Raw genomic sequence first — 15492 nt, 5'->3', positions numbered from 1 at the left:
TTAAAACTACATACTTTAAAAGGTTAAAAGCTGCTTCTTCACACTAAATTGAAAAGATGCACATTCTATAACTTGGGGGCAACACAAAGTTTAGAATACCTAAACAGATGGAAGAGCTCTCTATCCCTGAGACAGAGCAGAAAATATATAACTGCAGAGACATGCCCTCTTCTATGAATCTGCTTATTTCCTTGCGATAAGCTTGAGTGAGGATTTGCAGCAGTGATGAAGATGAAGCATGGCTGAAAGTGGCTGGCCAACATCACCAAAAAATTTTTGCTTGGGATCACAAGGAGAACCTTTCTACATTGACTGGGATTTCCCTCATGGAAGGTTTCCCAAGCAAAATGGACTCCAAGGATTTCTGGTATCGAACTTACATAGTTCCACATGACCTTTCAAGTTCTTCCTGGGTTTGTGGCATGGCTAGTTTGCAGGGAGTCCCTATCCCCATCACTGGGTGTTCATTAATATCATCATCACCTTCAACATAGCACAACAAAGAAACTACTCTACAGCCTTTAACTAGTTTGACCTCATAACAGTGCTAGGGAGATTGGTTCCTATTATACCCATTTTATGGGTGGGCAATTGAAGGCTGAAAGTTGATTACTCACCCAGTGGCTGGGTTCAGATGTCACATAAAGCCATAGTGGGTAAGCAGCCTGAGCTGCCCATGATGGGCTAGTGTATTGTGTGGGGGGCGTTTTTCCTGCCCACGATGGGTTAATTCCCCCGATTAAGCCACCCTCAGAATCCATCTCTGCAGTAAGGTTATTTTATCTATGTTGGGCTAGCCTGTTGTGTCATGCCAGCAAGGGTTACAGAGATCGCCTACAGAGCTGCTGTGTTCTCTATTCCCACCGCAAAGGAAGCTGGGATACCTGTCCAACTGGGTGGGAGGACTACAGCAGGAGGAGAGGCGAGGGTGTGTGTGACATAAACTACTCTGTGTAGCTTGTTTGCCTGCATGTCTGCTGGGAGCACAGTAGGTTGTTTGCATAACCATCTATCTACCCAGCATAGCTTGCCACCCACCATGGGTTAGTGTGATGTGTGAACCCAGCCAGTGAATTAAGGGGTGAACGGTTGGATTCAGCCATGATAATTTGACTGATAGATGTGCAACCAAAGCTCCCTGGTTCAGGTGCAAGGTCTGTATCCACAGACCACAATTATCCAGCATCCTGCAGATAAATTGTGTGTGGTACATTATAGCCTCTCAGTTCCTCAATGTAGCATACCATGGGACTATTCCTATGTCCAGTTCTCACTCTATGTACTGCAGAGGTGGGGAACTTGTAGCTCTCCAGATGTTGTTAGACTACAGCTTTCAGCATCCCTGACTATTGGTCAGGCTGGCTGGGGCTGATGGGACTTGAACTCCAACAGGCAGATGGTCACAAGTTCTCCACTGCAGTGGTGGTGGTTGTAGTCATCAAAGATGAGCTTTATGTGGGATCTGATCTTGTAAATGGATCCACTGCACAGTCGTCTCTCCAAGCCAACACCTCTTAAGCAAACTTTGGCTGGGCCTCTGTGTTCGCTACAGATGAGAAGGTGCAAAATTAGAACTTGGACTGGAAAAGCAATTCTATTTTATTTTACTTTTCTGGATAATTGAAATCATAAAAAAAATGGTTTTATTAATCCATTCTCAATCAAGCAATACCCTCCCCTCACATAATTAAAAACTTTATTTCTAATACATCCCAAAAATCAAAATAGGAAGCTGCCTAATGCCGAGTATTGTCATGCCTTGGTCCATCTAGCCCTGTATTGTCAACACTGTCTGGCAGAAGCCATCCACAGTTTCAGGCAGGAGTTTTTCGAGTCCTTCCTGAAGATGCCAACGACATCTCCTTTAGTGATGTTCTCATCCTGTGTGTGCATGCGCGAGAGAGCAAATGTATACACATGTGGGTTTTGCCTTAAACAATTTGCTAGTAATCCACCAGCCCTCCCACCAAACTACAGTCCAGATTCCAGCTTCTGGGCAAAATTCAGGTTAACTTTGTATGGCAATTTTATTAATTCTTTAAAATGGATATAAAGTACAAGAAACTTGCAGTAGGATGAACACTTGCTGGCCAAGATGCTAACATCTTGAGAAACAAGCATTTCATATATATGCTTTTTTTTATCAGATAATGTATCTGAACTTACAACGTTACATACGACACCAATAACACATAGGAGGCCCAAGCAGGGCATGAAGACAATAGGCCTCTCCCACTGCTGTTTCCCAGCAACTGGTAATTTAGAGGCATGCTGCCTCTGAACCTGGCGATAGCTTGTAGCCGTAATGACTGTAACCACTGACAGCTGCATCCTCCATGAATTTGTCTAATTCCCTTTTAAAATCACCCAAGTGGGAGGCCGTCCCCAAATCGTGTGGCAGCAGATTCTGTAAGTTAACCATGCAGTATGTGGAGTAGTAATCCCTTTTGTTTGCCTAGCATCTCCCATCACTCAGCTTCACTGGATGACCCCAGACGGTGGTAGTGAAAGGAAAAAAACACCTTTGTATCCACTTACTCCACACTATGCAGGATTTTTAAACCTAGATCGTGCCCCCTTACCATTTTTCTCACCTAAATATCCCTAACTGTAGCTTTCCTACAGCCTTCTCCATGGCCTAATTGCCAAAAGGGGAAGCAGCAACCTTCACAGGAAAGTATTTGGAGCAAAAGCCAAAAATGGGCAGGCTAAAGCATCTCTCTCTCTCTCTCTCTCTCTGCCCTTTGTCATCCATACATCAAAGCACACATCTTTCATCCATTTTCTCTCCCCCTCACTCACTCACGTACAACACACTGCAAATCACTCCTATCTATACAAGCATTCATAGATTTTTTCACACACTGTACATTGCATCTGCTCATCCACACAAGCACGCACGCCATTCATCCATCCATTCCCGCCCCTCTCTCATACACACCAGCCATCCACACAAGTACACATTAGACAAAGACCCAGTGTTTCTGGTCAAGCTATGTCTTTACCAACTGCACCTGTCCCACCTTCTCTTCCTCCGAGCTCCCCTTTCCACAGCTCACCGCCGCCGCTATGAAAGGGGAGCCTTACTGAGACCCTGCCACTGAAGTAAGTGCCCTTCTGTTCATTCCAGCTGCCACAGGCAGCTCAGAAGCTCTACGACAGAGTGGCACAGCATCTTTCCAAAAGGATGCTACACTGCTCTATCTGCTGCTCTTTGTGGTGAAGCCTTTGGAAAAACATTCTAGCAGCAATGCTATTTCTCATAGTCTGAGCCTTTCAGCTTAAAATCTGTGTTTTAATTGTATTTTAGTTTTAATAGTTTGTATTTTTTGATGTTGTATTTTAATGCTGCATTTGTTTTGTGAGTTGCCCAGATAGCTTGTGTTATGGAGCGGCTATATAAAAACAGTAAATAAATAGGTTTCCCACCTGTACTGTAAAGCAGGGGTGGGGAACCTCAGGCCTATAGACCAAATCCAGCCCTCTGGGGTTCCTCAGATGGCTATGCCCCCTTTTCCTGACCACACCCCCTTTGCTCTGACCATTGACCATTTGGTGGTTTTCCAGCTTTTGCAAACTTTTTTCCCAATTCTACAAAGGCTGAAATGCCTCTCCTAAGGCTGGGATACTGGCTTTAAGATAAAAAAAATGAAGCAGTTTTGGTATTTTGGCCCCTCCCCTTTTGCATTTGGCCCCACCCACCACTGGAATGCAGCTCTCAAGAGTTTCTCTAACACTACAGGATGAAAGTTCTAAATGCAGGAACAACAGAGCATTAAATGCTCAAAACATAGTGAGCCAAAACTTTCTGCAAAACCCATTCTTTTATTCCCGCAAAACGGCAGCAACTCTTCTTCAAGAAGAATCTGCAAAGTTCTGGAAGCACAAAGCCCCAAATGCACACAATTCAAAGTGAGTATCTCAAGGCGGACGTATTGACACTATGGAGCAAACTCAATTCCTTCATTCACTCAAAGTGAGTCTGGTGACTAGATGGAAAGGACAGTTAACCCCTCTGGCAGAGATTATCCCAGAAACCCAAATCCCTCAGTTAAGAGTCCCTAAGACAAGGTACTCCGTTTGGCTATCCTTCCTTCCTTATCAATGGCAAAATTGTAGTTGCGTGGATTGTTTAGACACTCCTCGATCCGCTGATCCAAGTTTTCAGGTGTGATGAAGCTCTTGGCTTCCTCCTGCAACAACAAATGAGGAAACGAAGAATCATACAAAGGCATGTGTTAAAAATGACACTCCAACATGCTCAGTTCTGTGCATTTCAAACCCTTAATCTTTGCTGCACCAGCACTCAAAGTATTGGGGAACAGATTGGGCAACCTTAATGAAATCTATGAGCTGTTCTCCCCCATTCCTACCAGCTTTAACCACCACCACCTGGTGACCTTTGAAAACAGGTCACCTGTTAACTAAACAGGTTAACGTAGCTAAAGGGGTCAGGTAATCTAAGCACCAGCTGCTCTCCTCTGAATCCTCTCTCGTCTTTTCAAGAAGAGGCTGGACAGCCATCACAGAGATGCTCTGACTTGGATTCCTGCATTGATCAGGGGATTGGACTCGATGGCCTTGTAGGCCCCTTCCAACCCTACTATTCTATGATTCTTTTATTTGCTGTTCTCCTTAAAAGCATTAAGTCACCCAATTCGACATCTAACCAGTGTGAACAACAAAATATTATCCCTGAAGGAGGTGACAAAGTCCAGATGATTTTTTGAGGCACACAGGCTTCCTTACCTGCAACTGGAGCACCTCTCTCTCCTTCTCCTTGAGGAATTCCTCCATAAGGGTAGCCCGGTACTGGGCTACTTGCAACTGGTGTTTGTTGTTTGCTATTTCTTCTTTTCGGAGGCGCTCCTCCCTAGGGTAGGAACACAAAAGGAACAGAGCACTCATTATTCTCAATATGACAAAAATAGCATGATGCAACTTGTTCTTTTGGGGAGGTGGGGGGAACCAACAGAAAGAATGGGAAAAATCACTGGCATATTTACAGTTGCACAGTCTCTCGACCAGGGGCAGGCAACTCACAGCCGCTGGTGACCCCCACCCGTAGCCTTCTTTGCGGCCCCTGCCACTCCCCTCCCAATTCACCACTGCCAAACTGCGGTGGCAAAAAGGCGATATTTTCACTCTGAGACAAGGCACGTGGGACAGGGGTGCAACTTCAGTGGCGGGCTGTGTGTGCAGCCCCTGGTGGGTTCCATGGGTCAGAAACTGGCTCCCAGGCCCTCTCAAGCTGCCCACCCCTGCTGTAGAGAGCAAGAGATAGACACTCCCTGTTTTCACCTCCGTTCTTGTAGACGCTTGTTTTCTGCATCATTCCATGCCATCAACCGCTGATGTTCTGCAGCAGTAGCTTCCTTTCTCTGCTTCCACACCTCCCCGAACTTCTCGTCATAGTATTGCTGCAGCACCTCTTCTTTGAACTCCGCTCTAGGAGAGAGCGTAGAAGGGAATGTTAAAGGCGCAGCACCACTCTTTGCTAGCAATATCTTCTCTGCAGAGAGACAGTGACCTGGTCCCCAGGTACCTACAGGAATTCAAAGTTCAAAGACACTGCCCAGAATACTAGCGAATTACCTAGCGATAGCAGTAGGTGCACAACTGCAGTAGGCTTTTGCCAAAATATTCATTGACTGCACACAGAACACAGAAAATGGGACACACACAATTTGTTCTACAAGCAGGAGACACTTCCTTCTCTCAATGTGCCTGCAGCATTTTAACACTCTAGGTGTTAGAAAGGGTGAAGGTAGATCTCCAGATGTTTCGGACTCCAACATCCAGAAGCCTCTGCCAGCATAGCCAATGGTCAAGAATGTTGAATGTTGAAGTCTAAGACATCTGGAATTCTACTTTCTGTCCATCCCTGCTCTAGGTTCCCCATATCCTCCTCCCCCAAATCTCTCCCCCACCCCGCACCTAGGAGAGCAAAAGTGATAAAGTGGTTAGAGTGCGGGACCAAAAGAGCTGGGTTCAAATCTCTGCTTGTTCATGAAATTCACTAGGTGAAATTCACTAGGTCAGTCAGCCCTTTCCCAGTGGAACATACTTTAGAGGGTTGTGATGGTAAAAGGGGGACGCACACATACAAGTGGATGTGTGAGATACATAGGGGGATACATATGTGACAAAACTAAGTAATGTTCCTGACCCACCTCAGTGGTTGTCAATAAATTCCCTCTGAGCATCTCTGTGCCTTCAACTGCTGAGTTACAGGTAGAAGCTCAATAGGCACAAATTCTCCCATGCTCCTGGGACTCTCTGGAAGGTAGCTGGCCCACCATCATCCATCTTCCCCTGCAGTGTGCTGGCACACGGGCATGGTGAGTGCACTCTTGGTTCAAGTGGGAGGACCGGGCAGCCTCCACGTTTCTGACATGATCCAAGAACACAAACCCAGGACCCCCTAACAATGAAAAAGTCTTGTAGCACCTAAGGGCTAACTAATTTATTCTGGCATAAGTTCTGGGGAACTAGAGTTCACTTCAACAGACGAAGCGTTATCCTCAGTTAGCAGCTACATAGGACATACGGATGTAGAGTGGGGGGAGGAATTCAGAATACTCTGCAACACACAAGCATTCCACATGGCCAGTACGCAGGGGCTTCCTCCCCAGGCAAGTCAAAAGCCACGATCCTAGCCCACAGGGCTTATGTCTCAAGACATCTGCTGCTCTTTATGCTGCGATTCCTTACTCCTCTTGGGATTCCCCCCCCCCCCCCGTGACAGCTCACATTTATATAGCCTTTCGGCGCATCCAAGGCACTTTCCATACAGTACTTTGCTGTAATCTTTACAACCACCCTGCATGGTGGATCGGCATTATTACAGCCACAGGAGTTCATCAAGGCAGGGTGGCAGGGTGTCCTCTTTTGCGGAGAGCAGTCCTCCACTTGAAGGGCTCCCAGAGGCCAGTCCTCCGCTCTGAGCCTGTCCCGCCCGAGGCCGGTACACAGACGAAGGGCCCACGGAAGGGCGCGCTGCCGGGCCCTGAAGCTGCCCGCAGCCGCTACCCGGGCTGGGCCGCGGGCTGAGCAAGGCACACCGGTCACCCGCCCACCGCGGCGAAATGCTCAGTGTTTCGATTTGAATGGCCGCGGCCCTCCCCAAATGTGCCTGCCCCACATCCATCAGCGCGTCTCCTTAGGGGGTGCCGCGCGCCCCCCTTCCGGCGACTCGCAAGCGGCCGCCCGGGGCCGGGCCCTCCGACAGGCGGCGCCACTTGAGCGGCCAGCCGCTGCGCCACACCCGCCGCACTTCTGCCTGCCGCTGAGCGACGCGAGGCACGGGCGGGGCGGGGCGGGGCGGGGCCCGGCCAAGGGCGCCCCCAGCCGGGCCCCCGCCCCGCCCGGCCGCCCGCCCGCCCGCCCAGCGGCGCCTCACCGGAGGGCGCGCACGACGCGCCGGTACTGCTCGTAGCGGCCGCACACCACCAGCAGCTCGGCCGGGTCGACGGGCGGCGGCACTTTGATCCTGCCGGCCTTGGACTTGGCGGGAGGGTCCGTGCGGGACTTCCGGCCCCGCGCGGGGGCGGCCAGCAGCGGCCCCGGCCCCGGGCTCCGGCGGCCGCGGCCCACGAAGAGCGCGGCCCGCCCGAGGGGCCCCCGCAGCATCCCGGCGGCGGCTGAGGGACGCAGGGGCGCCGGAAGTGGGGCTGCGGCACGACGGGAGACGTAGTCCCCGCCCGCCCTCCGGGAGTATCGCGATGGCGAGGAGGGCCGGACGGGGAAAGGCGGGTCGCGTGCCGGGGGCGAGGCTGGGCATGATGGGAGATGAAGTCCTCCCCGCTCCTGGCAGCCTCTGGCCACCGCAGGCGTCCGCGGAAGCGGCCTAGGCACCGGAAGTGGGAGGGTGCCGACCGCGCCCGGCGCTGGCATGGGGGAAAGGGGCGGGGGCACCGGAAGCGGGGTTGGGCATGACGGGAAATGTAGGCTTACCTCGGCTCCCGGAGCGCCTCGACGACGGCTGCCGCCCTGAGGGGGCGGCTTGAACGTCGTCACCCTTCCGTGCCCGCAGCAGGCGGCGCAGAAAAGGCCGGGCGTGCTACCGCGCGTGAGACTGGGGCGCGACGGGAAGTGTAGTTCCCCCGACCCGCGCAGCGGCCGCTAAGAGGCGGAGAAAGGGTGGGCCGCGTGGGACGTGTGGCCTTCTAGAGGCCTCCCCCGCCAGCCCCGTCCCGGTGAGGGCAGCCGGGCTGAAAGGGCGGGGCCGCCTCAGCCTGGGCGGTGGGTGGGGTGGGGTGGGGTGGGGTGGGGTGGGGTGGGGTGGGGGGAGGCGGCTCCTCTCCTGCCCGCCCGCCGAGGGGGGGAGATGAGGCGCCCGAGTGCGCCTCGCCCCCCCTTTGCCGCGGGGCACCGTCGCTTCTGAGGCGCTTCTTGTACCCCGGGCCAAAACAGGCATCGCTTGACGTGCGTGTCTAGCAGCTGCGTCTTTTCGCATGTTTACTCTGGAGTAGGTGCAGGGCCCTGATCCGGGTTGGGCAGCGGGGGCGGGCGGAGGGGACCTCGTAGGGTCTCCGTTGGGCTTCCTGGCCTTGTTGCTTATCCGCTCAGTCGCTTCCGACCCTTCGTGACCTCACGGACCAGCCCGCGCCAGAGCTCCCTGCCGGCCGTCGCCGCCCCCGGATCCCCCGAGGCCGAGCCCGTCACCTGCAGAGTATCATCCGTCCACCTTGCCCTCGGTCGGCCCCTCTTCCTCTTGCCTCCCCTGTCCCTAGCATCAGCATCTTCTCCAGGGTGTCCTGTCTTCTCATGATGTGGCCAAAGTACTGCAGTTTTGCCTTTAATATCCTTCCCTCCAGTGATCAGTCTGGCTTTATTTCCTGGAGGATGGACTGGTTTGATCTTCTTGCAGTCCAAGGCACTCTCAGAATTTTCCTCCAGCACCACAGTTCGAAAACATCTATCTTCCTTCGCTCAGCCTTCCTTATGGTCCAGCTCTCGCAGCCATAGCTTACTACGGGGAACACCATTGCTTTAACTATGCGGACCTTTGTCGTCAGTGTGATGTCTCTGCTCTTCACTATTTTATCAAGATTTGTCATTGCTCTCCAACCAAGAAGTAAACGTCTTCTGATTTCCTGGCTGCAGTCAGCGTCTGCAGTAATCTTTGCGCCTAGAAAGACACAGTCTGTCACTGCCTCCACGTTTTCTCCCTCTATTTGCCAGTTCTCAATCAAGCTGGTTGCCATAATCTTGGCTTTTTTGAGGTTTAACTGCAACCCAGCTTTTGCACTTTCTTCTTTCACCTTCGTCATGAGGTTCCTCAGCTCCTTCTCGCTTTCAGCCATCAAAGTGGTATCATCTGCATATCTGAGATTGTTAATGTTTCTTCCAGCGATTTTAACTCCAGCCTTGGCTTCATCAAGCCCAGCACGTCGCATGATGTGTTCTGCATACAGGTTGCATAGGTAGGGTGAGAGGATACAACCTTGCCGTACTCCTTTCCCAATCTTAAACCAGTCCGTTGTTCCGTGGTCTGTTCTTACCATTGCTACTTGGTCGTTATAGAGATTCCTCAGGAGGCAGACAAGATGACTTGGTATCCCCATACCACCAAGAACTTGCCACAAGTTGTTATGATCCTGGGCCTACTCTGCAGTAAAAAATATTTTTAAAAATATATAGCTGCTAGACGCATGTTTAAAGTAATGTCGTACACTGCTGGAAACTCTTCTCCAGTTGCCAGCTGCTAAACATTGTGTATTTAGAGTATGTGTTAGTTAAAGGCCTGTCATGCTCCCCGTTTCTTCTGAACTTAATGACCTGGTTTGAACATCACATTGGCAATTCCTGGGTTCTTTAACCCAGGAATTGCTGGGGATGAGTGGGGTGCACAAGCCATTTCTGTTTTCAATTGACCCAGGAATGGCTCATTACTGGGTTGATCTGTGACATCTGAACCCAGAAACTCTGGGTTGTTCCTAGGCTAAACAAGCCAGAGTTAACCCAACAACAAACCACAGGCAATGGGTTAACTCTGGGTTGTTTAACCCCTAGAGTTCTGGGTTTGGACATCACAAAACCACCCACCAGTGAGTAATTCCTGGGTTGTTACTTGAAAATGGAAATGCGTCATGCAGTCTGCTCATCACCACAATTTCCACCATGACGTGAACTGGATCTCTACAGAATGAAATCTCCCTTCTCACAATGGATCTGGTTGCTCTTACTGTAGTGACAAAGCAGTAGCTGCCAGGAGGAGGAGGCAAGTAAACCAGGCCCTCTTACTCTTGGGGAGCCCGCAAACTGACTCCTAGAAATTACTGAGGCTTTTATTACTACACTTGGCAATCACCGCAAAGCCTCATTCTCTAACCAGAGGGTGCACTGAAGTGTGAATCCAATGGCCAAATAATTATATTTTTAAAATAATAATGCGATGTTATTTACATCATTGGGCCAAGGGGACCTTCCATTGCAAATAGGCGTTGGGCAATCAATATGGATTGTAGCGGGGGCAAAACGTTAAAGCCCTCCTCACTCCACAATCCCTGCTTTATTTATAGCCCAGGTTCTTTTATTTATTTATCACATGTCTATACTGCCCAATAGCTGACTATATCTTATGGTCTAGTGCATGTAGTTAAAAAGTGTGTTTTAATTGAAATGTTCTCTGCTTTATTAAATTAAGTTTCTGTTTTACTATATGATGCCATTGAGATAATTAGTACTGATATAAAGACAACAAAGAATCTTGTGACACTTTAAAGACTAACACATTTATTATGGCATGCAATAGAGCTATTAAGGCTGCAATCCTACACAGACTTTCCTCTGAGCAGGTCCTGCTGAACACAATAGGTCTTATTTTGGAGTAGACATGCATAGGATTGCATTGTATATTTTGTCACATACAAAAATGAATGGTATTAATATAAATTCTGATATAATAGTACTGGTTATGACAGGAATAATTCTAGTTTTTAAAAACAGGGTTCGAATTAGATGGCAGAAAAAGCTCCTTAAAGTTTTAGCAAACTTCTATCGACTGATTTTGATAGCCTCTGTTCATGGTCTATTCTTGGAGTAGAGGGAGCAGACACCCCTCCCTCCAAGAAATAGTTCACTTCTGGCAACCACCATGCCCCTTTATTTTCAGGTACTATGATAGTCAGAATCCTGAAAAAAAAACAGGACACAACCCAGAATCAAAAAGGGGAGGGTCTGAGTGGTAGAACACCTGCTTTACATGCAGAAGATCCCACATTCACTCCCCAGGTATCTCGAGGTAGGGCTGGAAAGACTCATGGCTGAAGCCCTGGAGAACCACTGCCAGTCAGTGTTGACTACTGAGCCAATGATCTGATTTGGTATAAGGCAGCTTAATACGATTCTACTTAAGGAGGCACAATTTCCCTACATATGCAATTTCTTCATAGAACCCCTAACTGATCCACAGGGATCCTAAGATTCACTCCAGATTCTGTATTCTACATGCCCCCACTCAAGAGTCCATCAGAATTCAACCCCCTCAGGAGGAAGCGTCATTAGAGCCAAGAGGAAGCCAGTGGAAGCTGGTGGCTCAGATCTCAGTGGGGCGGTGAATCTGCTCCGGGTTTCACTCAGAACTCTAAAGGAAGTATCCAAGGTGCACCGGGTAGCAACTTTAGAGTTCTGACTGAAACCCAGAGCAGATCTACTGCCCCACTGGCATCAGAGCCACCAGCCTCCACTGGAGAAACCTCCCCCAAAGAGACAAAAATTCATATCTATGCTGGCCCCGTCTTGAGGAATACACTCCCCCATGAAACATGTTAGGCTACATCTATGTTAACCTTTGGAAAACATTTTAAGGCTTTTAATTCCACCAGGCATTTGGGAGCTGACAGAAATTAGGGTAGTATCTCTCATTTTGCTGCTGTTTTTAACATTTTGTGGGGAATTTTAATGTACTTTAAATGCATTAAGTGTTGATGTTTTTTTTTTTAATAGCAGTCTTGGGGGCTTCTTGATCCAAAGCGCAAATAATAAATAAAATGTGTCTCCCTCCCATGCTTCTGCTATTTTGTTAACTGGATGAACAGTTACATAAGCAATAGACCTGTGAATAACTTTACTGAAAAGCCAAGAGAACACATTATAGTTTCATTGTTGTTGTACAAGTTTTATTTTGCACAAGCATGTTAGCCGTTGGCTTCCAGCATACATATTTGACATGCAAAGATGCATCCCATTGCGCGGTATTGTTGCCTACAAGTTCATAATCTAAAAGTGTTTTTGCATCACTCTCCTTCCTTGTATCTTCTCATTCTTGATCACACAGAGAGTCTATCATACAGCCCTCTGAAAAAGCAAGAAAACATGTCAGAGAAACAAACATGGGCATGCTCACCTTATCCTATGTGGGAATGTTTGCTACTGGAGGTGACTATACCTTTGGTAAGTGTAGAACTAGTGAAGATAAGTTAGATACTGGGCCAGCCCAAACCTAGATGCATCCTAGGCAACTGCCTGTGGGGGCAAAATTGCAGGAGCACCTGCCTCAATTATATTAATGTCTTGGGAGGAGAGAAGTTGTGCCTACACTTTTGGAGAAGGCACACAAAGGCGGTTTAACAGATAGTCAGCTAGATGACATCCACAGCATTCCAGGGGATATGATCACGAGCCTTCCAATCTCTGTGAGCCGCCAAAGGCATAGTCACAATTGTAAAGGGGAGGAAATTAAGAATTGACACACATAAAAACTGGAAATGAGAAAACAGTATGCCTGTCAAATCTTGGCCATTTAAGATGTAACCCTATGCATGTTTAGACAGAAAAAGGGGGGCATGCTGGGAGTTGTAGGCCTTTTTTCTGTCTAAACATGCATAGGCTTGCACCCTGAGGACGTTATGTTCCCCAGCATAAGATAAGTGGTGAAGGGAGGGGGGAATCTGGCAGAGAAATTTTGATTTGCTTAGGGTTGGTCCACAACCAAGCCACATTTTATACAAAAATATCACTTCATTGCAGGAATACTGCACACCACGTAACAAATATACTCAGGTCTAAATATCTGCACAATGCTGCAATGAAAGAAAGTGCATAGAAATGTACATGCAGAATGGGATTGGGATCATGCCTACTAGGACATGTTCATCTTCCACGTATTGACTGGAACTTCTACACAATGGCAGAAGTGATATCCACATAGGAAATTGTCCTGCGTGAAGAAATCCTGAGCTTTGTAGTCCAGTTTGAAACACAGCTTTCCACACACTCATTACTAAAGTTTCTATGGCCAGTATCCAATGCGGCCCACACATTAACAGAACCACTGTTAGTGCAACAGGAAGCCAGCGGATCATACAACAATCAGAAAGGAGCAAAACACACATTTTTGGGATGGGGCAGGTCAGCGGAACTGGAGGAAGGGAGCTCTGTTGACCTGACCCATTTGAGAAATGGGGGTTTCTGCTTGTTTTTGGAATTAATGTTGGAAGCACTAGTTCCTGTGGGTCTCGCAAGCACAATGGAATTGGTGGGAGTGCAGTGGTAGTATTGGATACTGCCCTTTGGCATTAACAACAGGCTTATTAGCAATAGTAACAGCACCTGTTTTCTATAATTATAGCCCTCTCCAACAGGCAGAACCAAATCACACCCATTCTAAAGAGTATAAGGAAAATATCTATATTATGGAAAACACAAATACAAAATGTGCAGGTATGCATTCTTTAACAATGTATGCCATGGGCAGCTGATAAAAGATGTGCTTTTCTTTTTTAGGGAGGGAGTTTGAATTATGGCAGGCCGTAATGGATGTGCTCACCATTGTTGCAACAGATGCCAGATGAAGCACAGGTTCCCCCGTTATTGCCACAGGGTTTCCTTCCAGATTCACAGGGGGTCGGGAGGAAGTTTTCTTCTTGGCATCTGAGCGTTTCCGCTGTGCCAAAGTAGCAGCCCAGCTCTTCTCCACAACAGATGTTGGGCCCAAAACAATGGCCTCTGTTTCTAGGCCCACAGGAGATGCACTGGAGGGAAATATAAAAGCGGGAAATGAACTTTTATCCAGAACTGGCTTTTACACAATCAGATGTTTCATAATATTTACAGCTCAAGTGATTTTGACTGCTACTATCAGGTGTCTTTTTTTATGAATTTATACCCTGCCTTTTTTTTACAGTGCACATGGCACCTTACATAAAACCAGCACAGTACAAAATCAGATAAATACCTAAAACCAAAACAAAATATAACCTAAAAACTAACAGAACCAACAACAGCTTAAATCTTGCAGCAGTTTTAAAAACAGCAGATCGCAGAGTAAGATTTGAAGCCCTGAGATTGCATGCTTCTTCTCTCCTCTGGCTCAAATCTCTCAGCCAGCCTTAACCAGTTCCCTGGTTATCCTATATACACTGACCTGAGAATAAGCTCCATGGAAACTAGTGGGACTTATTTTAGAATAAGCATACTTAGGACTGGGCTGTGAAGATGTTTTCAGGTTTCATGGGAGTATAGTAAAATACTGGGTCTTTTCATTTGTCTCTTAGCTTGAGATCTTCGGGTCTCAAAGGCATATCTGAAAGGCATACCTGAAAGCAAATTTCTCCCATTCTTGCTTTGAGTAAACTTCTTAATTGTGAAGGTGCTACAGGTCTATGTTCAATTTTAGCTATAATAGACACAAATAGCTCTTGCTCTAACCCGAAAAGTATTACAAAGCAAGGCCAGCATCCATTTAAAGTATGGGTGGCCTTCCAGATATTGTTGGCGTACAACTCCCATCATCCCAGGCCATGCTGGCTGGGGCTGCTGGGAGTTGGAGTCCAGCAACATCTGGAGGGTCACAGGTTCCCCATCCCTGATTTAAACCAAAAGGAGACATTTTCAAATATTGCAACATTTTAGCTCTGCACTAGCTAGGATTACTTTTCTCTGTTATCTACAGATGGGCTAATATCCCTGCCTCTGTGACTCCCAAATATTTTTTCTTCCCATGTCTTATATTCCCCCATGGCCTACCTTTCTGACTTCCATATCCAGGATGGATCGCTTCCCTCCAATGGGGCAGTTCTGGATGTAGCAAGCTGAAGAGAGAGCCAGCAGCCAAAGCAAGCAGAAGGCTAGCGTATTGTAAGACATGGTTCTAGCCACCACCAGTTGCTTCTTTTGTGGAGCACTAATGGAAATGTCCTTCAGGTTTTTGCCTTGATGGTCGCAGATATATATACTGGTGGACAGGCCTGCTTAGCTATGCTATCACCCTTGTTACTCATTTCTCTTAAAAAATACAAGGCATTGCTTTTCACGCCAAATGTCTCAAGTAATAAGCCAAGGTCACAGACGTGAGGTCACTAAAATATGGATAATTTTCTCTTTCTCATTTTTCCCCAAACTGGGTGGAAGATGTATAAAAGGCCAAGAATCCTCCTTAATTGAAGAAGTCTTGTATGTCACCAGAGGTTGGGGAGGAGTGTATGAATACTTTTCTTTGGGCTTTCAGGAGATCCGAAATGGAGGAGGGTACGCAGTATGCCCCTG

General features: G+C 47.9%; 2 protein-coding genes across 2 annotated transcripts; both read right to left on the bottom strand.

Moving 5' to 3' along the window:
- Nucleotides 1-3805: 3805 nt before the first annotated feature.
- MRPS26 (mitochondrial ribosomal protein S26) lies at nucleotides 3806-7663 on the bottom strand. The gene is made up of 4 exons (XM_084855322.1): nucleotides 7403-7663; nucleotides 5302-5448; nucleotides 4750-4873; nucleotides 3806-4193 (listed from the first exon to the last, which is right to left on the bottom strand). The coding sequence occupies exons 1-4, from the start codon at nucleotides 7630-7632 to the stop codon at nucleotides 4062-4064; spliced, it is 633 nt and encodes a 210-aa protein (XP_084711448.1). The 5' UTR covers nucleotides 7633-7663; the 3' UTR covers nucleotides 3806-4061.
- A 4439-nt stretch (nucleotides 7664-12102) lies between these two features.
- On the bottom strand, nucleotides 12103-15237 carry LOC146343577 (neurophysin 1). Its single transcript, XM_084855324.1, has 3 exons — nucleotides 14974-15237; nucleotides 13775-13979; nucleotides 12103-12303 (listed from the first exon to the last, which is right to left on the bottom strand). Exons 1-3 carry the CDS (start codon nucleotides 15091-15093, stop codon nucleotides 12266-12268), a joined length of 363 nt encoding a protein of 120 aa, XP_084711450.1. The 5' UTR covers nucleotides 15094-15237; the 3' UTR covers nucleotides 12103-12265.
- Nucleotides 15238-15492: the final 255 nt, after the last annotated feature.

This window comes from Heloderma suspectum, chromosome 5 (genome assembly GCF_057233095.1).
Source record: "Heloderma suspectum isolate Gila_16-S chromosome 5, 16-S_ref, whole genome shotgun sequence".
Taxonomy (NCBI): Eukaryota; Metazoa; Chordata; class Lepidosauria; order Squamata; family Helodermatidae; genus Heloderma; species Heloderma suspectum.
Note: the sequence above shows the minus strand (reverse complement) of the source record. Positions and strands in the feature narration are given on the sequence as shown.